This window comes from Anolis sagrei, chromosome 3 (assembly GCF_037176765.1).
Source record: "Anolis sagrei isolate rAnoSag1 chromosome 3, rAnoSag1.mat, whole genome shotgun sequence".
NCBI lineage: Eukaryota > Metazoa > Chordata > Lepidosauria > Squamata > Dactyloidae > Anolis > Anolis sagrei.
In genome coordinates this window covers 52144905-52172288 of record NC_090023.1, presented here as the reverse complement: position 1 = coordinate 52172288, position 27384 = coordinate 52144905, and the positions used below count along the sequence as shown (strand labels likewise).

The 27384-nt window shown below is 40.9% G+C and overlaps 1 protein-coding gene across 2 annotated transcripts in view; it reads right to left on the bottom strand.

Annotated features, from left to right (window-relative positions):
* The window catches only part of ILDR2 (immunoglobulin like domain containing receptor 2), a 64998-nt gene that overhangs the window by 16468 nt on the left and 21146 nt on the right, over positions 1-27384 (bottom strand). The window contains exons 4-5 of one of the 2 annotated variants that reach the window (XM_060770579.2): positions 7367-7423; positions 1846-1992 (exon numbers count right to left, since the gene is read on the bottom strand). In XM_060770579.2, coding sequence (XP_060626562.2) covers positions 1846-1992; positions 7367-7423 — 204 coding nt within the window. The remainder of the gene's footprint in view (positions 1-1845; positions 1993-7366; positions 7424-27384) is intronic. The other variant, XM_060770580.2, reaches the window with a different exon arrangement.

Here is a 27384-nt window from a genome sequence, read left to right as displayed (position 1 = left end):
CCCTTCCTTCGCCCCCTCTTTCCTTCCTTCTTTCCTTTTTTTCTTTCCTTCTCTCCTTCCTTCCCCTTTTCTTTCCCTCCCTCTTTCTCTCCTTTCTTCCTTCTCTACCTCTTTCCTTCTGTCCTTCTGTCTTTGCTTCCATGCTTCCTTCTCCCTTTCCTCTTTCTTTTCTTTATTTCTTTCTTTCTTTCCTCCCCTTCCATCCCTCTTTCTTCCCTTTTTTCTGTATTGTCATTTAGCTTTTCATCATTTAGCTTTTGGGGGCTTTTTAAATCCCTTCTGCTGTTTTTCAGTGTTTTATGAGTGAAGGACATACATTGGGTTGTTAGGTGTATTGTGTCCAAATTTGGTGTCAATTCATCCAGTAGTTTTTGAGTTATGTCAATCCCACAAATGTACATTACATTTTTATTTATATAGATTACTATTACTATTATGGATGATGATAAGATTAACAAGAAAAACTACTGATTGATAGAAATATGTTGATATATGAACTGTATATTCATATGCATGTCAGGAAAAAAATAACCACAGCCACTATGGCTGTCCGACCCCAAATAATCTGATACAATGAACACATATGGACATAATAGAAATGTTCTTTTTGTACCAGTGTGACTTCAGGGAGAGGGAACTGTATGGTTTTCAAGATTAATTTGCAGTTGGAGCACAACAGGTAAATAATGGGGTCAAACTGGGTCCGGAGACATTGGGATACAGCACTCATGTTGATTCAGCCATTGTTTAATTTATTCTTTAGTTTCAGTTCACTTTTAATAATGTACTAATGACAGCCTCAGGTTTCCATAACAGACTTGCAAGTCGATGGCCAGGATTCCTGGCTGGATCAGAATGAGATTACTGTTTACTATAATAGGTACAACTATGCTGAGCATTCATATGGACTGATCTTTCTCAACACAAAAAAATGAATTCAAGTGTTACTGGTAAATCAACATTTATGTAAGATCCACTGATTGAATAGATATATTCTAGTTAAATGGACCTTACATAAATGTTGACTTACCAGTTCCTATGCATCTATGCCACCATTACCTTGATCCAACGAGATACCGTATTTGTGATGAAGGAAGTTTGCATGCATACAGCTAGGTGGTGCAGTGGGTTAAACCCTTGTGCCAGCAGTACTGAAGATCGACAGGTTGCAGGTTCAAATCCGGGGAGAGCACGGATGAGCTCCCTCTATCAGCTCCAGCTCCCCATGCAGGGACATGAGAGAAGCCTCCCGCACGGATGGTAAAACATCAAAACATTCAGGTATCCCCTGGGAAATGTCCTTGCAGATGGCCAATTCTCTCACACCAGAAGCGACTTGTAGTTTCTCAAGTTGCTCCTGACACAAAAAAACCTGAGGATTCAGTTGGATCTCTCATTACGAAATAGCTGCTTTGCAACAGCTATCCTGTCCACATCAAACTGGCAGGCTTTCAAGTATTAGAAAGGTTCAAATTCCTTAATAACTAAGTGGTCAATAAATAGCCATTTTAGAAATAAATTGTAAAATCTATCAGTTGTATCAAATGATGACTTTTGGAAAGCAATTCTACACATGCAAACTGGCGACCTGATTTTATTCAATGTGTCCCATCAGACTGCAACCCTTCAGACTACATAATACGCTGTACTAGAGGATTCTCCCAGTTTTCAGTTTCCAAGGCAATTGATCAATCCAATTTTATAGTTAGGTGTGTTTCATTATTAACAGATCCACAAAGAACACAGAAAAAATGTTCTTTTTTATAAAGAATATAGCAAGAGAGCATTGTGCACAACCAGGAGACTGCTTTAACAGTTGTTTTACACTGTGAAAGTATCACTCACATGCCCTTGGACAGCAGCAGGTATCTGGACAGAAAAAGCAGCGGATGTAACAGCAACAGCTGTGCGGGCAGCACTGGCACCAGCAGATCCCGACCAGGAGGAAGAAGAGGAACGCACCAAGGATCACCAAGCCTACAAACACCCACTCTGCAAAGAAACAAAAGACATAGGTGTGAAATGTTGGGACCATCAATCAATTAGAAATGTTTGATTGACTAATCTTATAAATAACTATTAATCCTTTAAAAACCTATATAGATATTATTTAAGTAATAAGGAGATTTGAAATAGTTTAATAAAGAGAAGCTATGATTAGTACATATAAGTAAAGGCTCTCATTGATACTTTTACTCCCTATGAGAGTGATTCAAACAGGAAAAGATGTGCTATAGAAAAAGAACCATTAAGCTTGTTTTTGTAACTCTCCTAAATAACACCAATCTTCATGAATTACAAGTACTGAAATTTAAACTGAACACTAGAATTTTATACTAGGACTTAATTAGTAATAGTAATTGTAATAATAATAATAATAATAATAATAATGCTTTATTTGCATCCCCCCCCCCCCAGGGTGGCTTACAACAAACTATTACTACTACTACTACTAATAATAATAATAATAATAATAATAATAATAATAAATGTTTTATTTCTACCCCGCCATTATCTCCCCAAAGGCACTTTGGGCTGCTAATAAAAAACAGCAAAGTGTCGCATATAGACAATACATAAATCTAAAACGATAAAACCATAGAGTTACAATCACCCACATACATAATTACAATGTAAAACATTAAAATTCATAAAATACAGTACATAATACAATACAGACCATAATTGCATATCACTTAATACAACAAAACAACTCAATAGCGTAAATATTAATAAAACAAATTTAAAAACTATTTTGCCCTCTAAAAGCTGTAAAAATATAAATGCCACTTGAATCAGCCAATTCCTATGGTCAGGATATCCAGTAATTATGAATTATAGTACTAGCAGCTGTTCAAAGTCCTGTCCACTTAAATGGTTGATGTTCTTAGCCATTGTCAAAAGTCTGCTTAAATAGCCGGGTTTTTAATTCCTTCCTGAAGTTTAAGAGAGTGGGCGCTTGTCTGAATTTCTTGTCGAGGACATTCCAGAGTCGGGGACCACTAAGAAGGACCTCTCCCTCGTCCTCACCAACCTCGATTGTGAGGGAGGTGGGATCAAGAGGAGGGCCTCCCTGGCTGATCTTAAGGCCTGAACAGGTTCATAAAGAGAGATGCAGTCACGTAAATAGGCAGGACCTGAACCATATAGGGCTTTGTAGGTAATAACCTGCACTTTGAATTTGGCCCGGAAGCAAATCAGTAACCAATGAAGCTGCTTTAAGAAGGGCAGGGGTTGTATGTTCCCTACAATCCTTCCCTGTCAACATTATGGCTGCAGATCTTTGCACTAATTGAAGCTTCCAGACCGTCTTTATAGGCAGCCCCATGTAGAGTACATTGCAATAATCCATGCAAGATGTGACTAAAGTGTGGACCACCATGGCCAAATCTGGTTTTTGGAGGTACAGTCGTGACTGGCACAGACGTTGAATTGTGTGAAGGCCCTTCTGGCCATCGTCGACACCTAAGCTTCAAGTGTCAGTGCTGTGTCCAGGAGGAACCCCAGACTGCAGACCTGTGTCCTCAGGGGAGTGTAACCCTGTTGAGCACAGGTTGCCACCCTATATCCTGATGAGCCTTGTGACTGACCAGGAGGACCTCTGTCTTGTCTGGTTTAAGCTTCAGTTTGTTAGCCCTTATCGAGTCCATCACAGCTGCCAGGCACTAGTTCAGAACTTGGGAAGCTTCCTTGGATTGAGGTGGAAATGAGTAATAAAGTTGTGTATCATCTGTGTACAGATGATATAGTGATGAAATAGCATCTTCAATAATGTCAGGACTGAAAAACACACCATCTAATAAATGTGGAGAATAATGTAATGGCATGGGACTGTGAGAATCAATGCAATATAATTTGTTTTTTGCTATGCTTTTTAAAACAAAAAACAGGTAAAACGTTCTGCTGCAAGGCTCTTAAGACACAGTGAAACAAGAAAGGAAGAAGATAGTAGGCATGAACAAGCAGAGAAAAACATGCAATTATTTCAATTACACATATGTAGCCTTTAGCTACAATACAATACATGGACTATGGGAATAATCCAAAGACAGAAAACAGTTCTGCATAAAATCAAGCCAGATTGCACCCCAGCCCCTCAAATCCATGCATTGTTTGGGTCATCTGTACAGAGCCTCAGTATGTGTATATGAACTGTACATACATGATGCAGAATATATTTACAAAGACTATATGTACAGAGGCTTAATCTAAATTGCTATCTGAAGGAACTCTGAAAGGCTTAAGGTGAAAGTGTTGGAGATTACCGTACCCAATGTTCTTGTCTTCAGACATATTGGATACAAGCTATTGTAGCAGACAAACAAAAAATTTGGCAGGCGTGACAATATTATTAATCCAAACGATTGGTGACATTATAGGAATACATAGAAGGATGGGGTAGTGAGGTGCATAAAACCCTGGCTTATCGTTTGTATCACTAGATTTTTGGCAAATTCATGGTGGCATAAAGTTATCTCAATAACAAGTCAACAATTGTTTCAAACATCAATAGCATTAAGCTTCTTAAAATTAATTTGAATTGGTCAATTCAGAGGAAGAAGATGAAACCATGTACAACTTTTATAGGAAGTCAGCAGGTTTCTCCTGTTCTGGGTTCAGGATAACTGATCTGAAATTAATGCACAGATGGAAATATTGTTGAATCTGGTATATACATATGATGTTCAGCTGCAATTTTCCATTTGTTCACATTATGTTTGTTCTTTTTTTTTAATTGAATAGAGAAATCTGAACTTTTTCAAGGTATTTTCTTTGTTTTCTTTCACCATTATTTTCGGGAATACCCCCAATGCTTCTTTATCAGACAGAAAAAAACTACATCTTATTAAACTGTACCTCAACTCACATTATCATCCTCTTTATAGTTTACAGTTTAAGGCAAAAAAGGCAATGAACACACTATCACCCAAAGTTGGAGATGTAGCTGCGATAAAGAAACACCCAAATCTGTTTTGAAAGGAGGTACGTTTTCCCCATGTACCATGTTTTAAAATCAACACGGGTGTGTCACATCAGCAGATGAATTTAGTACAGATATGGTCAAACCCAGGTCCAGGGGGTGGGGCGGCGGCAAATGCAGCCTCTTGGGTTCTTTTCTCAGGCCCTCCTCTCTCTCACTATCCTATCCTTCCATCCTTCTCTCTTTCCTTCCACCCTCTCTCCCTCTTTCTCCTTCGCTTCCACCCTTTCGTTCTTCCTTCCTCTCTTTCCTTCCTCCTCCATCCTAACTTCCCTTCCACCCTTTCGTTCTTCCTTCCCTCTCTCCCTCTTTCTCCTTCCTTCCCCTTTGTTTTCCTTTTCTTCTCTCTTTCCTCCCTCCCTCGCTTCCTTCCCTCCCTCTTTCTCTCTCCCTCTATTCCCTTCCAGCCTTTCATTCTTCCTTGCCTCCCTCCCTTTCTCCTTCCATCGTTCCCTTCCTCCCTTTCATCCTTCCTCCTCCTTCCTCCTTACCTTCCTCCCTTTCTCCTTCCATTCTTCCCTTCCTCCATTTTGTCCTTCCTTCCTTCTCTCTTTCCTTCCTCTTTCCCTTCCTTCCATCACCAGGCAGCCAGTCCTCCTAGCAGGGAGAGCTAGCATGCAGCCCCCAAGTTAGAAAGTTTGCCCATGCCTAATTTAATGGCAAGGAACTCATACTGCCAGGCATATAGCCGGGGGGGGGGGGGGGGGGGGGGGGCTTGAGGGGCTTCAGCCCCCCCCCCCCCAAATTCTCATGGTGGTTTGCGAAAAGGCCTTACTGGTGCATTATTTAAACTGTTATGTTTATTCATATCATGATCTGATCACCCTACTCAATATATCCCATATGCATGGGGGTATTGGGGTAACGATACAAAAGGTTTGCTAGGGTAGACCCTCTTTCACTCAGACTCAGCCCCCCCCCCGAAACTCAGCCCCCCCGAACCCTCCTGAAAGAAACTCAGCCCCCCCCCCCCCCCCGAATCGAAATCCTGGCTATGGGCCTGCATACTGCCCAACCTTGGTTTAGGTTTTTACAAATGATATGCAGTGATTCTTGGCCCTGAACACTGCACTCCTCTCTTATCTTCATCTTGCATACATGAGGAAAGAAGACATTTTTTCTATAGCTGATTAGTACAAATCAAATGCCTGTAGTACAAACCATGCCAGCTTTGTGTGTATACAATCGGTAACTACTAGTTAGTTTTTTTCATGCATCCCTTTGGTCTTTTCAGACAACTGTGTAAGCACAGGAATTGGAGGGTTATTTTCCATTCCTTCCGGCCCTCCATAGACTGCAGCAGAAGTGACATTCTAGTTCCTGATTGTCAATTTTAAATCACATTTTGGCTGTTCAGAAAATCTTGAAATGGTCCCACTTTCATAGTATTTTCTTAATTTTTTTCAGGTTCATTTTCAATGGCTTCAAACTACAGGAAGGAGATTCCACCTGAACATTAGGAAAAACTTAACTGTGAAAGTTGTTCAGCAGTGGGGTTCTCTGCCTCGGAGTGTGATGGAGGTTCCTTCTTTGTAAGCTTTTAAGCAGAGGCTGAATGACCATCTGTTGGGGTGCTTTACATGTGATTTTTCTGCTTCTTAGCAGGAGGTTGGACTGGATGGTCCACAAGGTCTCTTTCAACTCTATAATTCTATGTTTCAGCATTTGATGAGGTGGAGGACTGACAGAGGATGCCCTTTCTGCCCAAACTACATGCAATCCTCATGTAGCTGCAGCTAACATAAACCTCATTTCAAAAACTTCCTGCCTTCTAGTTATGTCAGATTCCCATCATCCCATCTTCATCTCCAGATGTATAGCATTATGTCATCCATCCTCCTCAGCTATGTTGGCTAAGACACTGCTGGAATTTACTGTAACACATCCAGAAGGCAACTGGCTGATGGAGAACAGTTTATATGATAGCTTTAACTAGGCCTACAAATACTTAACAAAAAACAAACAAGCAAACATCAGGACCAGAAACTTTCACTTATACTCAATCCAGAGGCATGGATGTACTACAAACACACACACACACACACACTTGAAGGCCTGCATTCACAAATGTAACATCCAGTAATTGTAACCATCTTAAAGATGACAATTTCTCAAGACAAGAGAAACATAATATATTATTTTATGCAAGCAAAACTGGTTAAAAAGTAGCGTTAAAATTGTCTATTACTAACAACAGTTCTGTCATTAAAATAACTGCCTTTGTAACAACAGCATCATGTACTAAAGCACCTGTTACTCCTACCAATTCCCAATTCCAAGAAGTCATTGAACAGACTAGGAACTGAGGCATATGTACAATTTAGGAATGAAAGTATGAATAAAAGGATAGTTAAAAGATAAATAAAGTGTTAGGTGACAGAGTACCTGGCATAATCTCCGCAGCAAAACTGGGCAAGAGATCAGCGAACAGCCCTGTCCTGCCTAGAAAAGACAGAGAAAGAGAAAGAAGGAAAGAAATTAGTTCAAGAAAATCACTCCTTATCACTTAGCAAGTGGTTCTTCTTTCCTACAATGTCAGGTCTCTACACAATGCAATATGAACTGAGTATTTCAGGAGGTTCCACTCCTCAACCCCACTTTAATTGCTTCCTCTAACCTAGGCATGGCATGATATAATTTAGCCCTAAAGCAAGAAAATGCAAGATCTGTTTGTATATTCCATGTAGATTTCATACTGAATTGCATTTACACTACAATGACATTGTTAGCTTTTGAATTTCCACAAGACCCTGTTAGCTTGGGTCGGGTCCAGGCTATTTGATGAACCGCATCTCCCACTACAGACCAACTCCAACACTACGGTTATTGAAGGAGGCCCTGCTCTTGGTCCCAGCCCTGTCCCAAGTGCAGCCGGTGGGAACGAAAGAAAGGGCCTTCTCCATGGCCCCCTCCCACCTCTGGAACTCCCTTCCTAAGGAATTAAACTCCCCTCCCCACCTTCAAGAAACAGCTGAAGACATACCTCTGTTCACTGGCTTATGAGGAGGGGGAGGAATCAATGGTAATACTATCATTATACCTCTGATTAATAGCTGCCATCCGTATCCGTGCCCTGTTTGCCCCACCAGCTCAATAGACATCTTGAGCAATGGTCAATCTTATTTGCCCCCAAGGAACTGGGAAATTGATGCTTGATGTTTGATGTTTTGTATCATGTCTGGTATAATAGGTTACATTTTTCACTTATTTTTTGTTGTTAAGTTATAATTTGCTGGGTTGTCGATTTTTGTTATTATGGGTGTATTTTTATTATGTTCAGGCACTGAATATTTGCCTTGTTATGTCTGGAATCCGCCTTGAGTTTCTCTGGGGAGATAGGGTGGAATATATATTATTATTAGTATTTATTTATTTATTTATGATATTTATATGCCGCCCTTCTCACCCCAAAGGGGACTCAGAGCGGCTTACAAGATATATATACATACAATATATTATTAACATAGTACAATATCAGTTTTAAATATTGCTATATTGCACTATATCAATTATACTGTAATTATATCAATTATACAGTAGTAGTAGTAGTAGTAGTAGTAGTAGTAGTTTGGATTTCAATTACATTCAATGACAAAATATTCCACAGTACTTTCAAAGTAAGCTGGGTGGATCCTGACTCCAATTCACAGTGAAAGCTCCTGTAAATATTGTATACAATAAAATGACAGAAAATCCCAAAGCATGGGTGTTTTATATGTGATTATCCTGTGCTACCTCTGGATAATCAGTAGTTCTTATAAAGGGCAGTTAGAATATACAAATGATTCAGATAGCCTGATGTAGTGGTAGAGATCACTCAACTGTTTGCAAGATAGTGAAGGACAACTTTGGGAATGTCATTATATTTCAAAGAACAACTCAAGATTAAAAGCACTGTCACTGAAGAGTGATTAATTTCCTTTTCCTTAACAGGAAGCTATGACTATATATAATAGAAGCTTGCTTTGGATGGTGTATGATGTCCTTGGAAAGTGGTCAAATCACCATATCCTAGTCTTCCATTTCCATAGTAATCTTTGAGGCAGAGCTATGCCCATTTTCCATTTTAGCTCATTTTAGCCGAGATCAATGCTTTAACTGCAAAAAAGGATAAATTACTTCATTACATCCATCATCTTCAGCAGAGCCTATTTCTATCCCAGGGTGCTGTATTCTATGCATTTCTGAAAGCACTATGAGTAACAAAGGTTGGGGTGACCCGACTTGTCACTAGCAGAACAATATGTATGAGAGCACGCAGACAGTACTTTTAAAAAATCATGTCATGCTATCTCCATTCTGTAAAGTAACAGAGGCTGTTTCCATGTCAACTGGAAGTAATCTATAGTTTCAATGTAGAATGTATTATACTACCTGTCTTAAGTTCTCAAATGGAACAGGCATTCCACCTATATCTATTGTATAGGTGTATGTATAGGCACATCAACCTATATGTATATGAATTATTCTTTACCCTTTAATTAAGCAATGTATGTGCATAAGAAGCTATAACAGAGACAAGACATATTCTGTATAGCAATGCTTCCTACAGTTCCAACCTTTTCCCTATTTAGATAAGTATTAATAGTTTACTTGGGGATATGCACAGAGAGATCTGTATCCATTCCAGTAAATGTACACAGGTAATGAGGGAAGAACAGCACACATAGCTAGCAAAAGTCAATTGTTTGCCACACATCTTTTTTTTTGAAAAAGTAAGGCAATACAATAGTATGTATGTATCACATGCATAAAGCACGCTCCTAAAGCACACTCTTGTGCATACATTTCATGATATGTAGGAACATGCAATAGTTAAAATCAATAGGTATGCTTGCTCTATGAGTAGGCTCTAAAGACATGTTCACAAGAGATGGTAAACCTTTCAAATCAGGTTTTTGGCACCACAGAATTGTGAAGGCAAGGGAAGTGCAGTTAAGAATAAACTGTTGACCTTATTACAAATGTAGAATTGGATTAGGCCTAAAGAACAGAGAGAAAATCCTCAAACTGAGTTTGACACCACTGATTCAGAAAAAAATTATACTCAGCCTGCAAATAATACAAACTTCATTGGAGCGATATTGTTTGGGGCAAACCCTGAGTGCTGGGCATAAAGATTATGATAAGCAAGATCATTGAAGGGATTTCTGCCATTTGTTTGATTACTCTCACTTTTTCAGTAGTGAGCAGACTTGTATCTGTTGATTGGTTCAACTTAGGGTTACCATAATTCAGAAACAACTTGAAGGCACATAACAACAACATTCTAATATATTTTCATTTCATTTTCATATAATATGCAAGGAGCTGTGGTGGCACAATAGGTTAAACCCTTGTGCTGCTGAACTGCTGGGGCAAGCACCCGTCTGTCAGCTCCAGCTCCTGCCAATCTAGCAGTTCAAAAACATGAAAATGTGAGAAGATAAATATGTACCACTTCTACTGGAAAAGAAAAAAAAGAGACGTTCCAAGCAATCATGCTGTACCTTTTCCCAAAAAAACTTCAAGCTCACTAACTGAATGTGTGTATTGTGTACTATGCATTTAACTGACGTTAGCTTGATATCTTGACCCTACAATCCATTTTGATTTGGAAGAAGCAATGTAGAAATATGCTAGGAATTTTGCTGATAAGCATTAGTTGGTTACAGAGTTCATTCATGTGCTTCAATGGAGAAGACCAGATTGGTCACTTTAAAACAGGGGTCCTCAAACTAAGGCACGGGGGTCTGATACAGCTCTCCAAGGTCATTTACCCAACCCTCACTCAGGGGCAACCTAAGTCTGAAAGGAATTGAAAGCACACAACAACAACAACAACAATGCTATCTCATCAGCCAAAAGCAGGCCCATACTTCTCATTGAAATACTAATAAATTTATATTTGTTTAACTTGTTCTTCATTTTAATCATTGTATTGTTGTGTTTTTTGCACTACAGATAAAATATGTGTAGAGTGCATAGGAATTCATTCATTTTTTTTTTCAAATTATAATCTGGCCCTCCAACAGCTTGAGGGACTGTGACCTGGCCCTCTGTTTAAAATGTTTGAGGACCCCTGCTTTAAAACATCCATTTTTACATATCCATTCAAAATATATTCTAATGTTTTGCTGTGTTTTATTTATTTAATGCTTCCTTTTGATCCCAGACTATTTTCTCCAAATATTCCCTTCATCCTCTGAATACTCTTACCAATGATTCACGCCATCCACAAATATTTACTGTTGTTAAACACTGTTTTTATTATTATTTGCTGTTGCTGCTACTGGTGACAGATTATTATGACAAAAGGGGATACCTCTAAATACACTGTGTTGTGTGTTTTATTATTCAAAGGCTGTTTCTAATGGACTACTAACAAAGCACTAAGTCTTCTCAGAAAAAAAGGTGAAAAGCATGAAGAAGTAGTGAAGCGATCAGTCACTCCTTTTCACAACCTCTGAGGGTGCCTGCCATAGATGCAGGTGAAACGTCAAGAGGGAATGCTTCTAGAACATGGCCATGCAGCCCCAAAAAATCTACAACAACCCAGTGATTCTGGCCATGAAAGTTTTTGATAATACATTGATCAGTCACTCAGTTTATGGGGAGGAAGGAAGTGGAAAGCAACATCTGATGGCTATCAAGGTTTTCTGTTGTTGTTCCCTGCAGTGACTTTCCTGCTATATGTCTATCATGTGAAAATCACAAATAAAATAGGACACACGTACATAGAAGTAGAGGATTTTAGGCAGTAGTGCCACCATGGCACTGTGCAATAATGTCACTATCCATTTTCAAATAAGCATTTGGTACTCTGTACTGAATATTGGTTTGGACTTTGCAGAAACTGATAGAATAGGTTAGTACATGTTATGTAGTCCATTTCTCTAGGGCAGTGATCCAGTAGTTTCTGTCAGAAGATTTGAAATTCAACTGATATATGACTGGAAGTTTGAAAAAAGGGAATTAGGAGATGAGAGAAGGAGTTGAGGGAGGAGGACAGCAAAGGGACATCAAAAAAAGCTAATTCAGAAGGCATTTGAAAATGCACTAAGTAAAGGAATTGCAAAGCAGATTATCCAAAAATGAAAATAATGCTGGTTGTGCTATGAATAAGGTTTTCATCAACTAGTCACCTCTAGGTTGGATTACTGTAATGCGCTCTACGTGGGGCTGCCCTTGAAAACGGCTCGGAAATTCCAACTTGTCCAACGAGCAGCGGCCAGGATGTTAACTGGTGCTCCTTACAGAGAGAGGTCAACCCTCCTGTTCAAGGAGCTCCACTGGCTGCCGTTTATCTTCCGAGCCCAATTTAAGGTGCAGGTGCTTACCTACAAAGCCCTGAACAGTTTGGGACCAGCCTACCTGCGTGACCGCATCTCCGGCTACGAACCCATGCATTCACTACGCTCACCTGGAGAGGCCCTGCTCGTGATCCCGCCGGCGTCGCAAGCACGTCTGGTGGGGACACGAGACAGGGGCTTTTCCGTGGTGGCCCCCCGTCTCTGGAACACTCTCCCCAAGGATCTTAGACAAGCCCTTACATTGGCAGTCTTCAGAAAGAACTTGAAGACCTGGCTGTTCCAATGTGCCTTTCCAGATTAGGAAATCTCCAATACCAAGCCCCAGACGCACTTTATTAGAATTAAGACTGCCGCACACTGCACATTGCACTGCCCTATAATCCTTACATGTCACCTGTCACATCAGCACTTTTTAATCTTGTACCCTTTACTCTGGCCCGGCCCAGTTTTATCTGTGTGATGTATTGATTATTGCTTGTGGTTCTTGTTGTTTAATACTGCTTTAATTGTTTTTAATTTGCTTTAAGTATATTGTTATGTTGTGTATTGAGGCCTTGGCCTTTGTAAGCTGCATCGAGTCCTTCGGGAGATGCTAGCAGGGTACAAATAAAGTTTAATAATAATAAAAATAATAATAGTAACAGGCACAAATAATGTAAGTTCAGACTAAGAAAACATGAACCATTTTGTATGATCTAGAACTCCAGCCTAGATTTATCTGCATGTCAACTATCATACCTATAGTCCATAAGTAAAACATAATTCTCTATCCTAGATTCCTGTACTGGATTGACAGTAAGGAAAATGTGCAGACAATAGGAAACAAATAAAACAAATTACTTCCTGTGGAAGCATATCATAGAGTGATGATGGGGGGGATCAATGAAATGCTTAAAAAGGACACCCCCCTAAGCATTGATAGGGCCTTTGGTGCAACTTTATAGTCAACAACTAGTGGAAGAATACGACAGAGTTGCACTGCAGGACCTTGGAAATACCTAGAGAAGACATCTCTCTAGGAATAGTCAGGTTCTCCAACACAACTCTGTGGTCAGCTTCAGCAGAAGCATGCCATAGACTAGAATTATGTTGGAGGTACAAGGAAATACCAAGAAGAAACATATTTTGTCAGATGTGGGTAAATGAATCTGCAGGTACTGGTCCCACAGATACACAGCTAATACTGTAAATAATCCAAGATGTATCTTATCTGAAACTGTTATCCCAAATTCTGATCTAATTATATGTGCCGGGCAGACTCTTGGTACTCCCAATAAAAACATACAAAGTGGCTGACAAACCTTCTAATTTTCTTAATCTTTGTAAGGCATTGAATTTTGCTGTTATTTTTTTGTAAACCGCTTTGAGTCCCCCCAGAGGTTTTTTTTTTTTTTCTGTGTCAGGAGCGACTTGAGAAACTGCAAGTTGCTTCTGGTGTTAGAGAACTGGCCATCTGCAAGGACATTGCCCAGAGGATGCCTGGATGTGTTGATAGTTTATCATCCTTTGAGAGGCTTCTCTCATGTTCCCGCAATGGGGAGCTGGAGCTTATAGAGGGAGCTCATCCGCGCTCTCCCCGGATTCGAACCTGTGACCTGTCGGTCTTTCAGTCCTGCCGGCACAAGGTATTAACCCATATAAATACTATAAATAAATAAATAATACATTATTCTTTGTTAAGGTCCAGATATTTGCATCAAAACTTAATACAGACAATACCTTTGCCTTAAAAATATTCAAGACTGAATGTAACATGTCTGAGTAAGTTTAGGTCAAAGGTCTATTTGGAGTTTGAACACAGGCAATTGCTTTCAACTAATTTCTTTTTATTCTTTTTTACATGCACAAAACCCTGCAGAAATAACACCATACTCAAATAATTTTTATAAAAAAACTTTGCATGTTACATTTTGTTAGAATTTAAAAAACATTTATGTTGCTTCCTTTTCTTACCAAAGACAAGAACAGTTGATTTTGTGCTGTTGATTACCAGGTTATTTTCCTGACAATATGAAATAAATATTCTCAATAATCTCACAAGCTTATTTATATGGTAGTTAGTAAAATCGTGTCATCTGCATGTAAAATGGTATTGACTAGTCTATCCAAAGCCTTTGGTATATGAAATTCTTTATTATGAATTGCTAAAACTACATCATCAATATAAATTATGTTTCAAGAGCTAAAAGGCAACCCTGCCTCACCTTTTTAACTATGGCAATTGCCTTTGTCAAGGCATGATTTACATCAGTTCTAACATTTCTGCTTTTATCCCTACAAAAAGTATTTATTTAAAAAAGAGAGTTCTTTAATCTATACTTTTTTTCAACAGCATTTCCCATAAAAAATCACTGAAATCATACTTTTCACATAAAAGCACAGTTTGAATAGAATCACTTGTGTCTTTTTGTGCAAAGCCCTATCATTTGCACACACATACATTCCAATCTTGCAATCAAGATCTATAAATACTAGATGAAAACTGCACAAAATTTCCAACACTTTATTATTCTTCACAACAAGGTTTTCCAAGCATTGCAAAATACATTATTCAGTCAGGGTATGTATAATAGCAAATATTCCAGTCTCAATAACAGAACTTCCTTGGTCTCAATTATCCATAACCTTGACTGTGAAGTAAACATGACTATCCAGCTCTTAAGCAACAATGAACTACTCTAAATTCTAGTAGTGTTTTCCTCCCTATTGGAATTCATCTAACCCACCCTTTTACCATTGCTGTAGCATCAGCAGTCAGTCATGAGTGGCTCTTGCAACTGAAGTGGAAGATAAATCTGATACTTCAGATAATGTGTTCATATTTTCTTACAACACAAATTGTTCAGATCCCTATGAAGTAATTCTTTTTTGTATAACTATTTATCAGGGGCTGCCTGCAGGCATCATTCTTTTCCTAATGTAAGACATCTTCATGAAGGGGATCTGGACTAAGTGAGAAAGAAACAGAGGGAAGAGGGGATATATCACTCTTTCTACTCACATTGTTTCACCATTCCAGCCTTATCTAGTTCCGCTATTCCCATTCCACGGTATTTGAAACCGTGTAAAAGGAAAATGACTCTGGGGTGCTTCAACGTACCCAGTCAAACACCTTTCTAGCACATAACTGCAACTAGTAAAGTCACAGGATCTCTGTTCTCTGGTCACCCACTTTACATACTGAATTGATTATCATGTTAGGACAGTGGTTCTCAACCTTTTGGACTTAAACTACCAGAAATCCCAGCCATCATACCAGCTGTTAGGAATTGTGGGAGCTGAGGTCCAAAACACCTGGAGGACCAAAGGTTGAGAACTGCTGTTAAGACATCAGTGGGTTTACTGTGGGGAAAATGTCTAAATTTTAAAGTTTAAACATTCCCTTCCAAATAATGGGAGTAGAGCGGTCACTAAAGTCTGGATATGTCACAGCCTGGCTTTAGGCTGGGGCATGGAACTGAAACACCTTGGTCAACTTAGTGGATGATCTGCGTAGGGAACTGGACAGGGGGAATCTGTCCTTGTTGGTTCTCCTGGACTTCTCAGCAGCCTTCGATATCATAGACCATGGTATCCTTCTGGGATGACCCACAAGAATAGGGCTTGGGGCCTTTTTTTGCAGCGGCTCCAGTCTCTCGTGGAAGGCCAAACTCAGAAGGTATTGTTGGGGGACACCGGCATAGTCCCACAGTAATTGTCCTGTGGAGTCCCAAAGAACTCAGTATTGTCCTCCATGTTGTTTAACATCTACATGAAGCCGCTGGGAGAGCCATTGGAGTTCTGGAGTTCATTGTAATCTGTATGCAGATGACATACAACTCTATCACTCCTTTCCACCTGCTACTAAGGAGGCAGGTCAGGTCCTGAACCAGTGTTTGGCAGCTGTGACGATCTGGATGAGGGTGAACAAATTGAAATTGAATCCAGACAAGATAGAGGTACTCCTGGTCAGTCGAAAGGCTGAACAGGGTATAGGGTTACAGCCTGTGTTGGATGGGGTTACACTCCCCTGAAGACACAGGTTTGCAGCTTGAGAGTGATCCTGGATTCATTGCTGAGCCTGGTACCCCAGGTTTCAGCAGTGGCCAGGGGAGCTTTTGGACAATTAAAACTTGTGCACTACTCTATGTGGGGTTGCCTTTGAAGACTGTTCAGAAGTTTCAATGAGTTCAACAGGAAGCAGCCAGGCTGCTTGCCGGAGCAGTGTACAGAGAGAGGACATCCTTCCTCTTTCATCAGCTCCACTCACTGCCAGTTTGCTACCGAGCACAATTCAAAGTGCTGGCTTTAGCCTATAAAGCCCTAAACAGTTCTGGCCCAGTTTACCTGTCTGAGTGTATCTCCCACTATGAACCACCTAGGAGGTTAAGATCTTCTGGGGATGCCCTGCTCTCAGTTCCACCTCCTTTGCAGGTGCGGTTGGTGGGAACAAGAGACAGGGCCTTCTCAGTGGTGGCCCCTTAGCTATGGAACTCCCTCTGAGTGAAATTAGATCAGCCCCCTCCCTCCTGACATTTAGCAAAAGGCTAAAGATGTGGATATCCAACCAAGCTTTCAGTGAGGAATCTATCAGTACAATAAGAAAAAAATATGAAATAGTGCAATGACAAGTTGGAATGGCACCCAAAGTAAAAGACCCCCAAAGTAAAAGCAAACCTAATAGTGATTCTAGCTGTTTTCCAGCATTTCCTAGCTAGCAAAACAGTCAAATCAACCTGAATCCACAGGCAGAAAGACCACTCCTGCAGAATGTTTTAAGGAACTGAATTCCAAAAATTAAAAAAATAAACATTAATAAAACTCCAATCGAAACACACACCCTATCAAGTGCTGTATTTTCTTTCCCTTGTCCCAGAGATTTCTTTGAACCCCTTCCTATTGTGAGGAATTTAATCTGGAAGGGAATTTGCTAAGCTCTCTTTTGCAAAAGGCAGATCAGTGGCCATGCCTAAATCTGAACCCACTGATTGGAATATGCCAGCACGCTCCCCCAACTATGTCAGCATATTTCTCCCCCCAAAATACAAATTGCAATTACTAAATAACTATGGCACCACAACCAGCTTTGAGTTTATTATTTCCTCCCCGCACCTAGCTGAATGAGTGCAGTGAGAACCCCTCTTCCTCCTGGCACGTAATTTCCCTCCTTCACAAAACCTCCCCCTGATCCTCCTTTTTAAAAAACCGGCTGTTAAGTAGGCTGCCGAAAAACACTACGGCTGACCCAGCCGCTCTTGTTCATACCAGCAGTTTCCACAGCAACGGCAGCAGGGGAGGCAGCGCATAGGCTTGTCATGAATGCTCCCTAATTGAAGGCCAACTTTCCTCCCACAGGGATGAGCAACAAGTGAACCAAAAATACAGAACCAGAAAGGACAAAAGAACACATTCTGGGTGGGGAAAGGAAGAGGTCTGGAAACCTCTTGGAGACCTTTTAATATTGAAGTGGAAACATTTTGCAGATTTAAAAGCGAGGTGCTTCCTAAACCAAAAGATATGATTTCGTTATGTGGAGTGGAGGACAGAAGAGGGTGAACAAAGCTTTGCCACATTCTTCAGCACAGAGCAGGGCTACCTTGAAAGCAACTCATTTCAGTTGTCTCTAAGAGAAAGCTTACTATTCTATCGCCCATAATTTAGTTGTTGTTTTCTACAACAACAGTTACAAACTGGGTAGATGCAGGGAATGCCGTGGATGTAGTGTGTCTGGATTTCAGTAAGGCCTTCGACAAGGTCCCCCATGACCTTCTGACAAACTAAATAGTCAAATGTGGGCTACGCAAAACTACAGTTAGGTGGATCTGTAATTGGTTAAGTCAACAAACCCAACAGGTGCTCACAATGCTTCCTCTTCATCCTGGAAAGTAGTGGCGAGTGGAGTGCCACAGGGTTCCGTCCTGGGCCCAGTCCTGTTCAGCATCTTTATTAATGACTTAGATCAGGGATCCTCAAACTAAGGCCCAGGGGTCTGATACAGCCCTCCAAGGTCATTTACCCAACCCTCACTCAGGGGCAACCTAAGTATGAAACGACTTGAAAGCACACAACAATAACAACAACAACAACAACAACAACAACAATCCTATCTCATCAGCCAAAAGCAGACCCAAAAAGATCTTGAAAACCTCGTGGACAACAAGTTAAACATAAGCCAACAATGTCACGCAGCAGCAAAAAAAAGAAAAAGAAAAAACCTATGGGAATTTGGCCTGCATATATAGGAGTATAGTGTCTAGATCCAGGGAAGTCATGCTACCCCTCTATTCTGCTTTGGTTAGACCACATCTGGAATACTGTGTCTAATTCTGGGCACCACAAAGGAGATGTTGACAAGCTGGAATGTGTCCAGCGGAGGGTGACTAAAATGACCAAGGGTCTGGAGAACAAGCCCTATGAGGAGCAGCTTAAAGAGCTGGGCATGTTGAGCCTTCAGAAGAGAAGACTGAGAGGAGACATGATGGCCATGTATAAATATGGGAAGTAAAGTCATAGGGAGGAGGGAGCAAGCTTGTTTTCTGCAGCCCTGGAGACTAGGATGCGGAACAATGGCTTCAAACTAAAGGAAAGGAGATTCCACCTAAACATGAGGAAAAACTTCCTAACTGTGAGAGCTGTTCAGCACTGGAACTCTCTCTCTGCCTGGGAGTGTGATGGTTTCCTTCTCTGGAAGCTTTTAAGCAGAGGCTGGATGACCACCTGTTGGAGGTGCTTTGAATGTGATTTTCCTGCTCTTTGGCAGGGGGTTGGACTGCATGGCCCACGAGGTCTTTTTCAACTCAAGGATTCTATGATTCTATTCAATTATAAGATGATCATATTTATAATGAAGGGGAGTGTTGCCCTAGTGCTTCCCAACCTTTTTTGGACCAGGACCGACTTGAATGGGACCACTTGACTGGGGACCACTTTGACCGGGGAGCACTCTCCAACCTTAGTACCAAAAGGGGCAGGGCTGGTTAGCTCTGCAGAAAGAAGCAGAAATTAAATAAATTAAATAAATAAAGAGGAAGGAGTTTCACGGACCAGATTTTCATTCTCGCGGCCCACTGGTTGAGAATCACTGCCCTAGAAAATGCAGTGCCCGTCTCTGGTATCTGCAAGACAACAAAAGCCATGGATGATCATGCCTCATATTAAATGGCGGTGATGTGAATGTGTATGCTACAATGTATCCACACTCATGCCACTGCCATTTAATAATACGGAGTAGGAAAATCCACAGTAAGTGGAAATTGTGAATCCAGAGCCCCTAGATCCAGATGGCTCACTGTTTAGGACAAAAGTGAAAGACTCCACTTTCCCCTTTTATTACACTGCTTGCTAGATTCTGAACTTTTATACAGGTGTTCTCTCCCACCTCCTAATTAAAAAAAAAACACCCTGAAATGTCTTACCTATGGTTGTTATTACCATCAAATTTGCTCCAACTTATGGCAACCCTAGTGAATGAAAGACCTCCAAGAGATGGGTAACACTGGCTGAAAGTAGTACATTTGAAAATAATGTAGTGGTCTTAATAGACCACAAAGTAAATATGACTCAGTAGCATAGTGCAGTCTTGGGGGGGGAAAAGTCAATGCAATTCTGGACTGCATCATTCGAAAACACATCACACAGTCCTAGACGCTTGCGAAGTGTTAGATGTGTGATTTTGTGATACGAAATCCAGCATATAGATCTCGTTTGCTGTTACATTCTGTGTTTTTGTGTCAGTAAAATAATAACTTTAGTTATATACTGCCCTATTTCCCCAAGGGGACTCAGGGAGGTTTCCAACATATTACCAAAAATTAAAACCATACAGACAAATAAAATTAAAGTAAACATCATAAAACACAAAATCCTACTAAAACATAAATGAAAATTTAAAATTTCATTTCATTCATCAGACAGGTTCAAAATACCACTGGTCATACAAACCAGTATGACCAATGTGGATGTCTTAGAAGGAAGTACCACAAAGTAAATGTCTCACTCCAGGAGAAGGAACTACAGCTAACCTTCATAATTGCCTTTGTCAAGGGGCAACTTCTTCTTGAATGGCAATCTGAACAAACCTACGTTCCTTCACAGACATAAACAAGGACAAGGATTCCACCATTATGCCTGTTCCCATAACTGTACACTGGGAATACATCTCTGTCTAGCACTTAGCAGAGGTGCCAAACTCAATTCACAATCAAAAGCTGGCAAGAGAAAATAACATGTTCAGTTATTCAGCCAGCAGATCATCCATATTGACTTTCTGTTTATTATTACTTTTTCACACTGGAAAGGGAAGTGCAGGTATTTGGTAAATGGATTGTAACAGTAGCAGTAGTTTTCAGTGTCTTTTCTATAAACATCTCTTTATTAGAAGGGCTACAACCTCTCCTGTTCTCATGTGTCAATGGCTCGCAGCAGCTATCCTCCTTCTAGGGTAACTAGATGGCCCAGTTTATTAGGGCTGTCCCAGATGATTACATCCAAATGGCAATTTTGTCCTTGTTTCAATATAAAAAAAATCGAGGACGTGCAGTCATTGTATCTATTCCCGCTGCACTGCTGATTATACCTTTTATGCAAGCACATCCAGCAGCTGCCGCTCAGTCATTTCCTCAAATGCACCTGCTGCCTCTCAGCTATAAGTGGAGGTTTTCACCATGCAATAACATGTAACAAGTGGAGAACAAGGTGTTAAAATTAGTCACTCATGCTGATTTGGCTGGTCATGTTGGGTCATATGAAGAAGTAGCTTATTTTGATACCTGAAGTAATTCAAGGGAAAAATATACTGACTCACTGCTTGGAAGAGAGGTGGGGGGGAGGGGGAAGCAGGAGGAAAATTATACATAAGAGAGACGATAAATGGCAAAGGAAAGAAGTAGATGATGGAACTGATGAAAAGTTCCCTTGCTACACCAGCTCCACTGGCTGCCTATTAGCTTCCAAGCACAATTCAAAGTGCTGGTTTTAATCTATAAAGCCCGAAATGGTTCCGGCCCAATTTACCTGTCCGAACATGTCTCCCCCTTCAAACCATCAAGGACTTTTAGATCATCCGGGGAGGCCCTGTTCTCAGTCCCACCGCCATGGCAATCGCGTATGGTGGGGACGAGAGACAGGGCCTTCTCTGTGGTAGCCCCTCGGCTGTGGAACTCCCTCCCTAAGGTTAGATCTGCCCCCTCCCTCTTGACCTTCCGGAAGAAACTTAAATCCCAGTTATGGGAGCAAGCATTTGCAGATTAGATTGATTTTACTGGGAATGATGAGATTTTATTGGACCGCAATTTGGATGGATTTGGATGACGTTTTAACCTGGCGAACAGTTTTAATGTATATTGATATTTATTTTTAGGCATTTGATTGTATTTTATGATGTGTTTTATTGTTTTGGCATCAAATTGTTGCCTGTTGGTAGCTGTCCTGAGTTCCTCCTTGGAGGTCGAGAAAGGACGGGGTATAAATGTTCCAAATAAATAAGTTAAATTCTACAAATGCACACCTGAAATACATCCTCACAGAATCCCTTCCTTGATTCCTGGTGCTAACATTCTGTGATTGGGTTTTTAATCAGTGTAGTCTGCCTGTCTCATATCTGGCCAGAACTTTAGACCTCATCCAACTAATATTATAAAGGAACTTATAACCTCTAGGTTATATTATGTTCTAACATAAATGCTGAAAACCAGAGCTAAGTTTTATGTTCTGCCCCAAGAAAATAAACTGGCTCTGAACTAGCACACATGGGATGGTTTGCGCAGTGCATAACAGTGAAGGAAGGTGGGTAAAAAATGCACTTGAATGTCTTGAAAGAAAGACATCAATATAATAAATTTCCTAGTTTCTGCTGGTAAAAGAACGTAGCTGTTTTCAAGACAGATTTCCTTTGCGCCTTAAGAATAAATGAAATTTTTACAAAACTTCACTTGCCTCCTACAGCCTCATTGCAAAGAAATTGATGCCTAAATGACAACTCATCATTTCAAACACTGAACTGTAGCCTATATAGCCTATATAGCAGGCATGGGCAAACTTCAGTCCTTCAGGTGTTTTGGACTTCAACTCCCACAATTCGTAACAGTGTCAGGTCCTCTCCTTTTCCCCCTCAGCTGCTTAAGCAGGCTGTTAGGAATTGTGGGAGTTGAAGTCCAAAACACCTGGAGAGCCAAAGTTTGCCCATGCCTACTATATACTCATATATACACATACACATGCACAGAGAGAGCAAGAGAGAGAGAGAGCAGTTTTATATACTCTGTAACAGTGGTTGCCAACTTTTTTGACCAGGGGCCACTTGACCAGGGGCCACTTGACCAGGGACCACTCTCCAACATTAGTACCAAAAGGGTTACGAATCGGTTTTTGGTCAACTTTATATTCAGGTTGGTGATTTAGGTTGCTGAATCAGAAAATTGTATTGGATAGACCACATCAGTTCTAGTTTCCGATACAGAACATATGCCATCCAGTAGTTGCCATCTGCTCGCTCACAAAAAACCATATTTAATAATCTAGAGATGATGTGGTAGTTTACATGGGTTGCTGGCCTCTCCCCTCCCAACATCCCTATAAAAGGGTTTCGTAAAACCAGTCGCTCTTGTTGCCATGTGGTTTCAATGCAACAGTGTAGTAATGGTGAGGCTGTGAACCATACTTTCATTCTTGGAGACCACTGGTGGTCCACGGACTACAGGTTGGGAACCACTGTCCTAGAAATTTGAGTCAAAAAATCAGTTCAAAAACCTGAGTCAACTTAACCATGGTTCAATGTGATTACTGTACATTAACTATTATTAAAAAAAAGGAACAACTCCTTTCTCTGAGCAAAGTGGCAAAAGGCAAAAGTTTAGTTCAGCTAAGGAGATCTTAGAAGATGCATTGACCTCCTCTACTCTCTCTGGCATGGTGTCACTTGTGGTTGTCACTTTTTTTCTGCTCCGGCAGTCAAATGGCTGGCCCTGTGAGACAGAGTGACCCTTGATGTATTCATGGGTCATATAAAAATGCATAATTTCAGTCCTCTAAAACCTGCCCTTGACTTATACATGAAGGTAATATACACAATTATATATGGCACGTAAACTGAAATGTAGTAAAATAACAAGAGGAAGCATCTTTTGGAGAAGACTTCATGATAATAGTATTCTTAGAGGTTTAGGATTATGGTAATCTGTTTCTGTAAACTGGCAGCAAGAGCGCGTTCTCCAGGGCATAAATTAGCCTGGACCCTATTGTCCTTCCAGCAGCGGGAGTGTGCAGCTCTTTGGCCACTATTTGAGCCTTGGCTCATAGAAAGCGATTAAAATACACTGGAGAGGAAATGTAGTTCTTGTAAATCAGAGGGGCAGCCAGGAAGTTGCTTGGAGATTTATTGGGAGAGCGTGACTACTGAACTGAATTCTACCTTGCTCCCTCTGACAAAAATAAACTTGTCTTCTCATCCCTCATTTTCTCGGTTTGTCAATCAAGGGAGAAACAGCAACATCTATTCCCAGCGATCCAAGTTTTAACAGGCAACAAAGACTGCCAAGCAGGCTGTTACCATAGAAACCTTCGTAACTAAGGCTTTTGAATTGTGCCGGGATCCTTTGTTAGTAGCCTGTGGTTGAGGCTGGCAAATGAGAAGGAATGATGGGGAAATCTTTTGGCAACAAGTCACATTGCTAAACACCCCTAACGGGGTCAAGGATGGGGTTGGTCAGAGATTCAAGGACTGCCAACAGTGTCATGCGGATTTGCAACAGAAAGACTGGCAGAAAACCTGCATTATGCAGAGAACAAATGAGCACCAACACCACCCCTTTCCAAAACAGGCATTCCCATGTGCCATTGAAGGACAACACTGCTTCTTTCTTATAGAAAAGGATGACCTTTGCATCTTGCAATGTCCGTGTACAAACATGCTCATGAGTGCCAGAACTCAATCCTGCAGTGAGTTTGTGGATTCTGGTCCGTCAAATCAAATAGTTTTCAACCTGTACACTGTACCATGTCCTTGCCAATGAATGACTAGCTAGATCTACCAGAGTAGTGGTTCTCAACCTTACTAATGCCACAACCCCTTAATACAGTTCTTCATGTTGTGGTGACCCCCAACCATAAAATTATTTTCACTGCTACTTCATAATTTTGCTACTGTTGTGATTCATAATGTAAATATCTGCTATGCAGGATGTATTTTCATTCACTGGACCAAATACCTGATATGCCCAAATTTGAATACTGGTGGGATTGGGGGTTGATATTGTCATTTGGGAGTTGTAGTTGCTGGGCGCTTTCCCCCCTGCCTTGAAGGGATGCAAGCCTCCCTCCAGCCTTGCTCAATCTCCCTCAACCACACATGTGAACCACACTGCCATGCACCGAGTACACCTGCTCTCCCCTCCTTGCTTGGAGTCTCAGAAACAGCCCTCCCCCCTTGGCTGTGAGGCCAGCTGAAAGGCCAGCCAATTAGAGCAGGAAGAGAGCTTTTAGTGAGAGGATTTGTCATCTGTTTCCAAAAAGGAAGAAAAGGACAGGTGGAGAGATCTTCAGCCTTCTCTGCCAAAAAGGTTCTTAAGATCATCAGAAATATGTGCTTTCTGATGGTCTTTGGTGAACCCTCTGAAACCCCACCACACAAGCCACCCACCCCCCACCCCCAGGGGTCCCAACCTCCAGGTTGAGAAATACTGTACCAGAGGCTCTAGATATAGCACTGGTCTACTAAGGCATGGATAATGAGACTGGAGCAGGATTCAGACTTTTCTCTGATTTTGGATTAACTAGGGCAAGTTGCATTAAAGTGGCCTTTCCCTAAGTTACCCCAGATCGGCCTCATGTGGCATAGCACGTAGGCACCACAGGACTGATCCATATCTACACCAACCTAAAAGACCAGTGTACATGTGCCTGTAGACTGCTCTTTTAGCCTTCCTGAGAATTTTGATCCCCAATAGAATCCTAAATCCATCCTGGCCACCCACCGGAAGGGACCTCGTGGGCTATCCAGTCCAACCCCGGCCAAGAAGCAGGAAAATCGCATTCAAAGCACCCTCAACAGATGGCCACCCAGCCTCTGTTTAAAAGCCTCCAGAAAAGGAGACTCCACCACACTCTGGGGCAGAGAGTTCCAGTGCTGAACAGCTCTCACAGTTAGGAAGTTTTTTATAATGTTTAGGTGGAATCTCCTTTCCTGTAGTTTGAAGCCATTGCTCTGCATCCTAGTCTCCAGGGAAGCAGAAAGAAAGCTTGCTCTCTCCTTCCTAGGTCTTCTCCTCACATTAGTTATACATGGCCCTCATTATGTCCCCTCTCAGCCTTCTCTTCTGCAAGGTAAACATGCCCAGCTCTAAGTCACTCCTCATAGACCTTTTTCTCCAGACTCTTGATCATTTTAGTCGCCTTCCTCTGGACACATTCCAGCTTGTCAACATCTCCCTTCAATTGTGGTGCCCAGAATTGGACACAGTATTCCAGATGTAGTTTGACCAAAGCAGAAAAGAGGGGTAGCATGTCTTCCCTGGATCTAGACACTAGATTCCTATTTATGCAGGCCAAAATCCCATTGGCTTTTTTAGCCACTGCAACACATTGTTGGCTCATGTTTAACTTATTGTACACAAGAACTTAAAGATTTTTTTCACACATACTGCTCTCGAGCAAGGCAGTACGTGTAACATGTACAAGCTTTGTTGGCAGTGGAATAGGGCAACTAGTCAGAATCAAAATATTCCACTGAAACTCAGTCTCCTCATCCGTCAGGTCTAGCCTACTGTTCCACAAGAAACCCAATAGACACAGCTGAGAGTTTAGATATTTCTAGCACATAAGAAAATACCATGTTGAAATACTAGGAATATGGGAGCTCTAGATGTGATGGAATGATGTATGAATGCCAGTCTAGCTTATGACCTTTCACAGTTTGTGTTTTTATCAATGCTTATGGTGCAACATTTTACATCTAAAATATTGAGTAGTTAACGTGAAAAAGGTTCTATCTTCCCCTGTCATGTTGTGTTTTTAACACAACATTCTTTAAAACAGCATGCACACACAGGGCATAATGCTTGGTTTTCCAAAAGTTTCAAATTGTGAACTGAGAAAATTATCTGTTCGCTACATCACCAGGGGAAAGGCAATTATTCCAGACTGTTTTATGCTGAGAAGCGGTCTTTTCAAATACCAAATGGGGAGGACTACTGTTACTGCTGGCATGAGGCCTAAATATCCTAAAGGCACCAAATCTCATCTGATCTTGGTCACTAAGCAGGATCAGCCCTGGTTTGTACTTGGTGGAATATCACCAACAAATACCAAGTGCTAGAGCAATTGTTCCCAACCTTTTTTTTTTTTTTTTTTTTACCAGGGACCACTTTGACCAGGGACCACTCTCCAACATTAGTACCAAAAGGCTTACGAATCAGTTTTGGTCAACTTTCGATTCGGTTTCATTATTTGGAGTGCTGACTCAGAAAATTCCATTGGAGAGACCACATCAGATCTAGTTTCTGATACAGAACATATGCCACCCAGTAGTCACCATCTGCTCACCCACAGAAAACCATATTTAATAATCTAGAGCTGATGTGGTCTATCCAACGCAATTTTCTGAATCAGCACCCCAAATAACCCGAGGAACAGGCCTAAAAATGAAGACACCAAAGTGCCCCCACTTCCAGGCACCACATAGAAGGGGAGGGAGGAGGAGGAGAATCAGTCAGGAGGATCATTGTCGCACCTTTTGTGTGTAGTCAGCCTCTCCCCTCCCAACATCCCCATTACCTCAGCACTATAAGAGGGCTTCACGAGACCAGTCACTCTAATTGCAACAGTGTAGTAACGGTGAGGCCGTGAACCATATTTTAATTCTTGGGTACCACTGGTGGTCCACAAACCTCATCAGGATGGAAATCACTCTACAAAATATCTCCTTCGCCTAAGAAAACTCTATGAAATTCATGGGGTCAATAAGTGGTTTTAAGGCACACAATACTTCTTCTTTTTACTATTATTACTATTATGTTTATTTATACCCAGATTTTTCTCTCCACAAGGAGACTCAAAGTGGCTTACATTAAAAGCATTTCAGTACAATTAAAAATCTTCAAATATATAAACATGAATTAAATACCATCGGTATATTAAAAT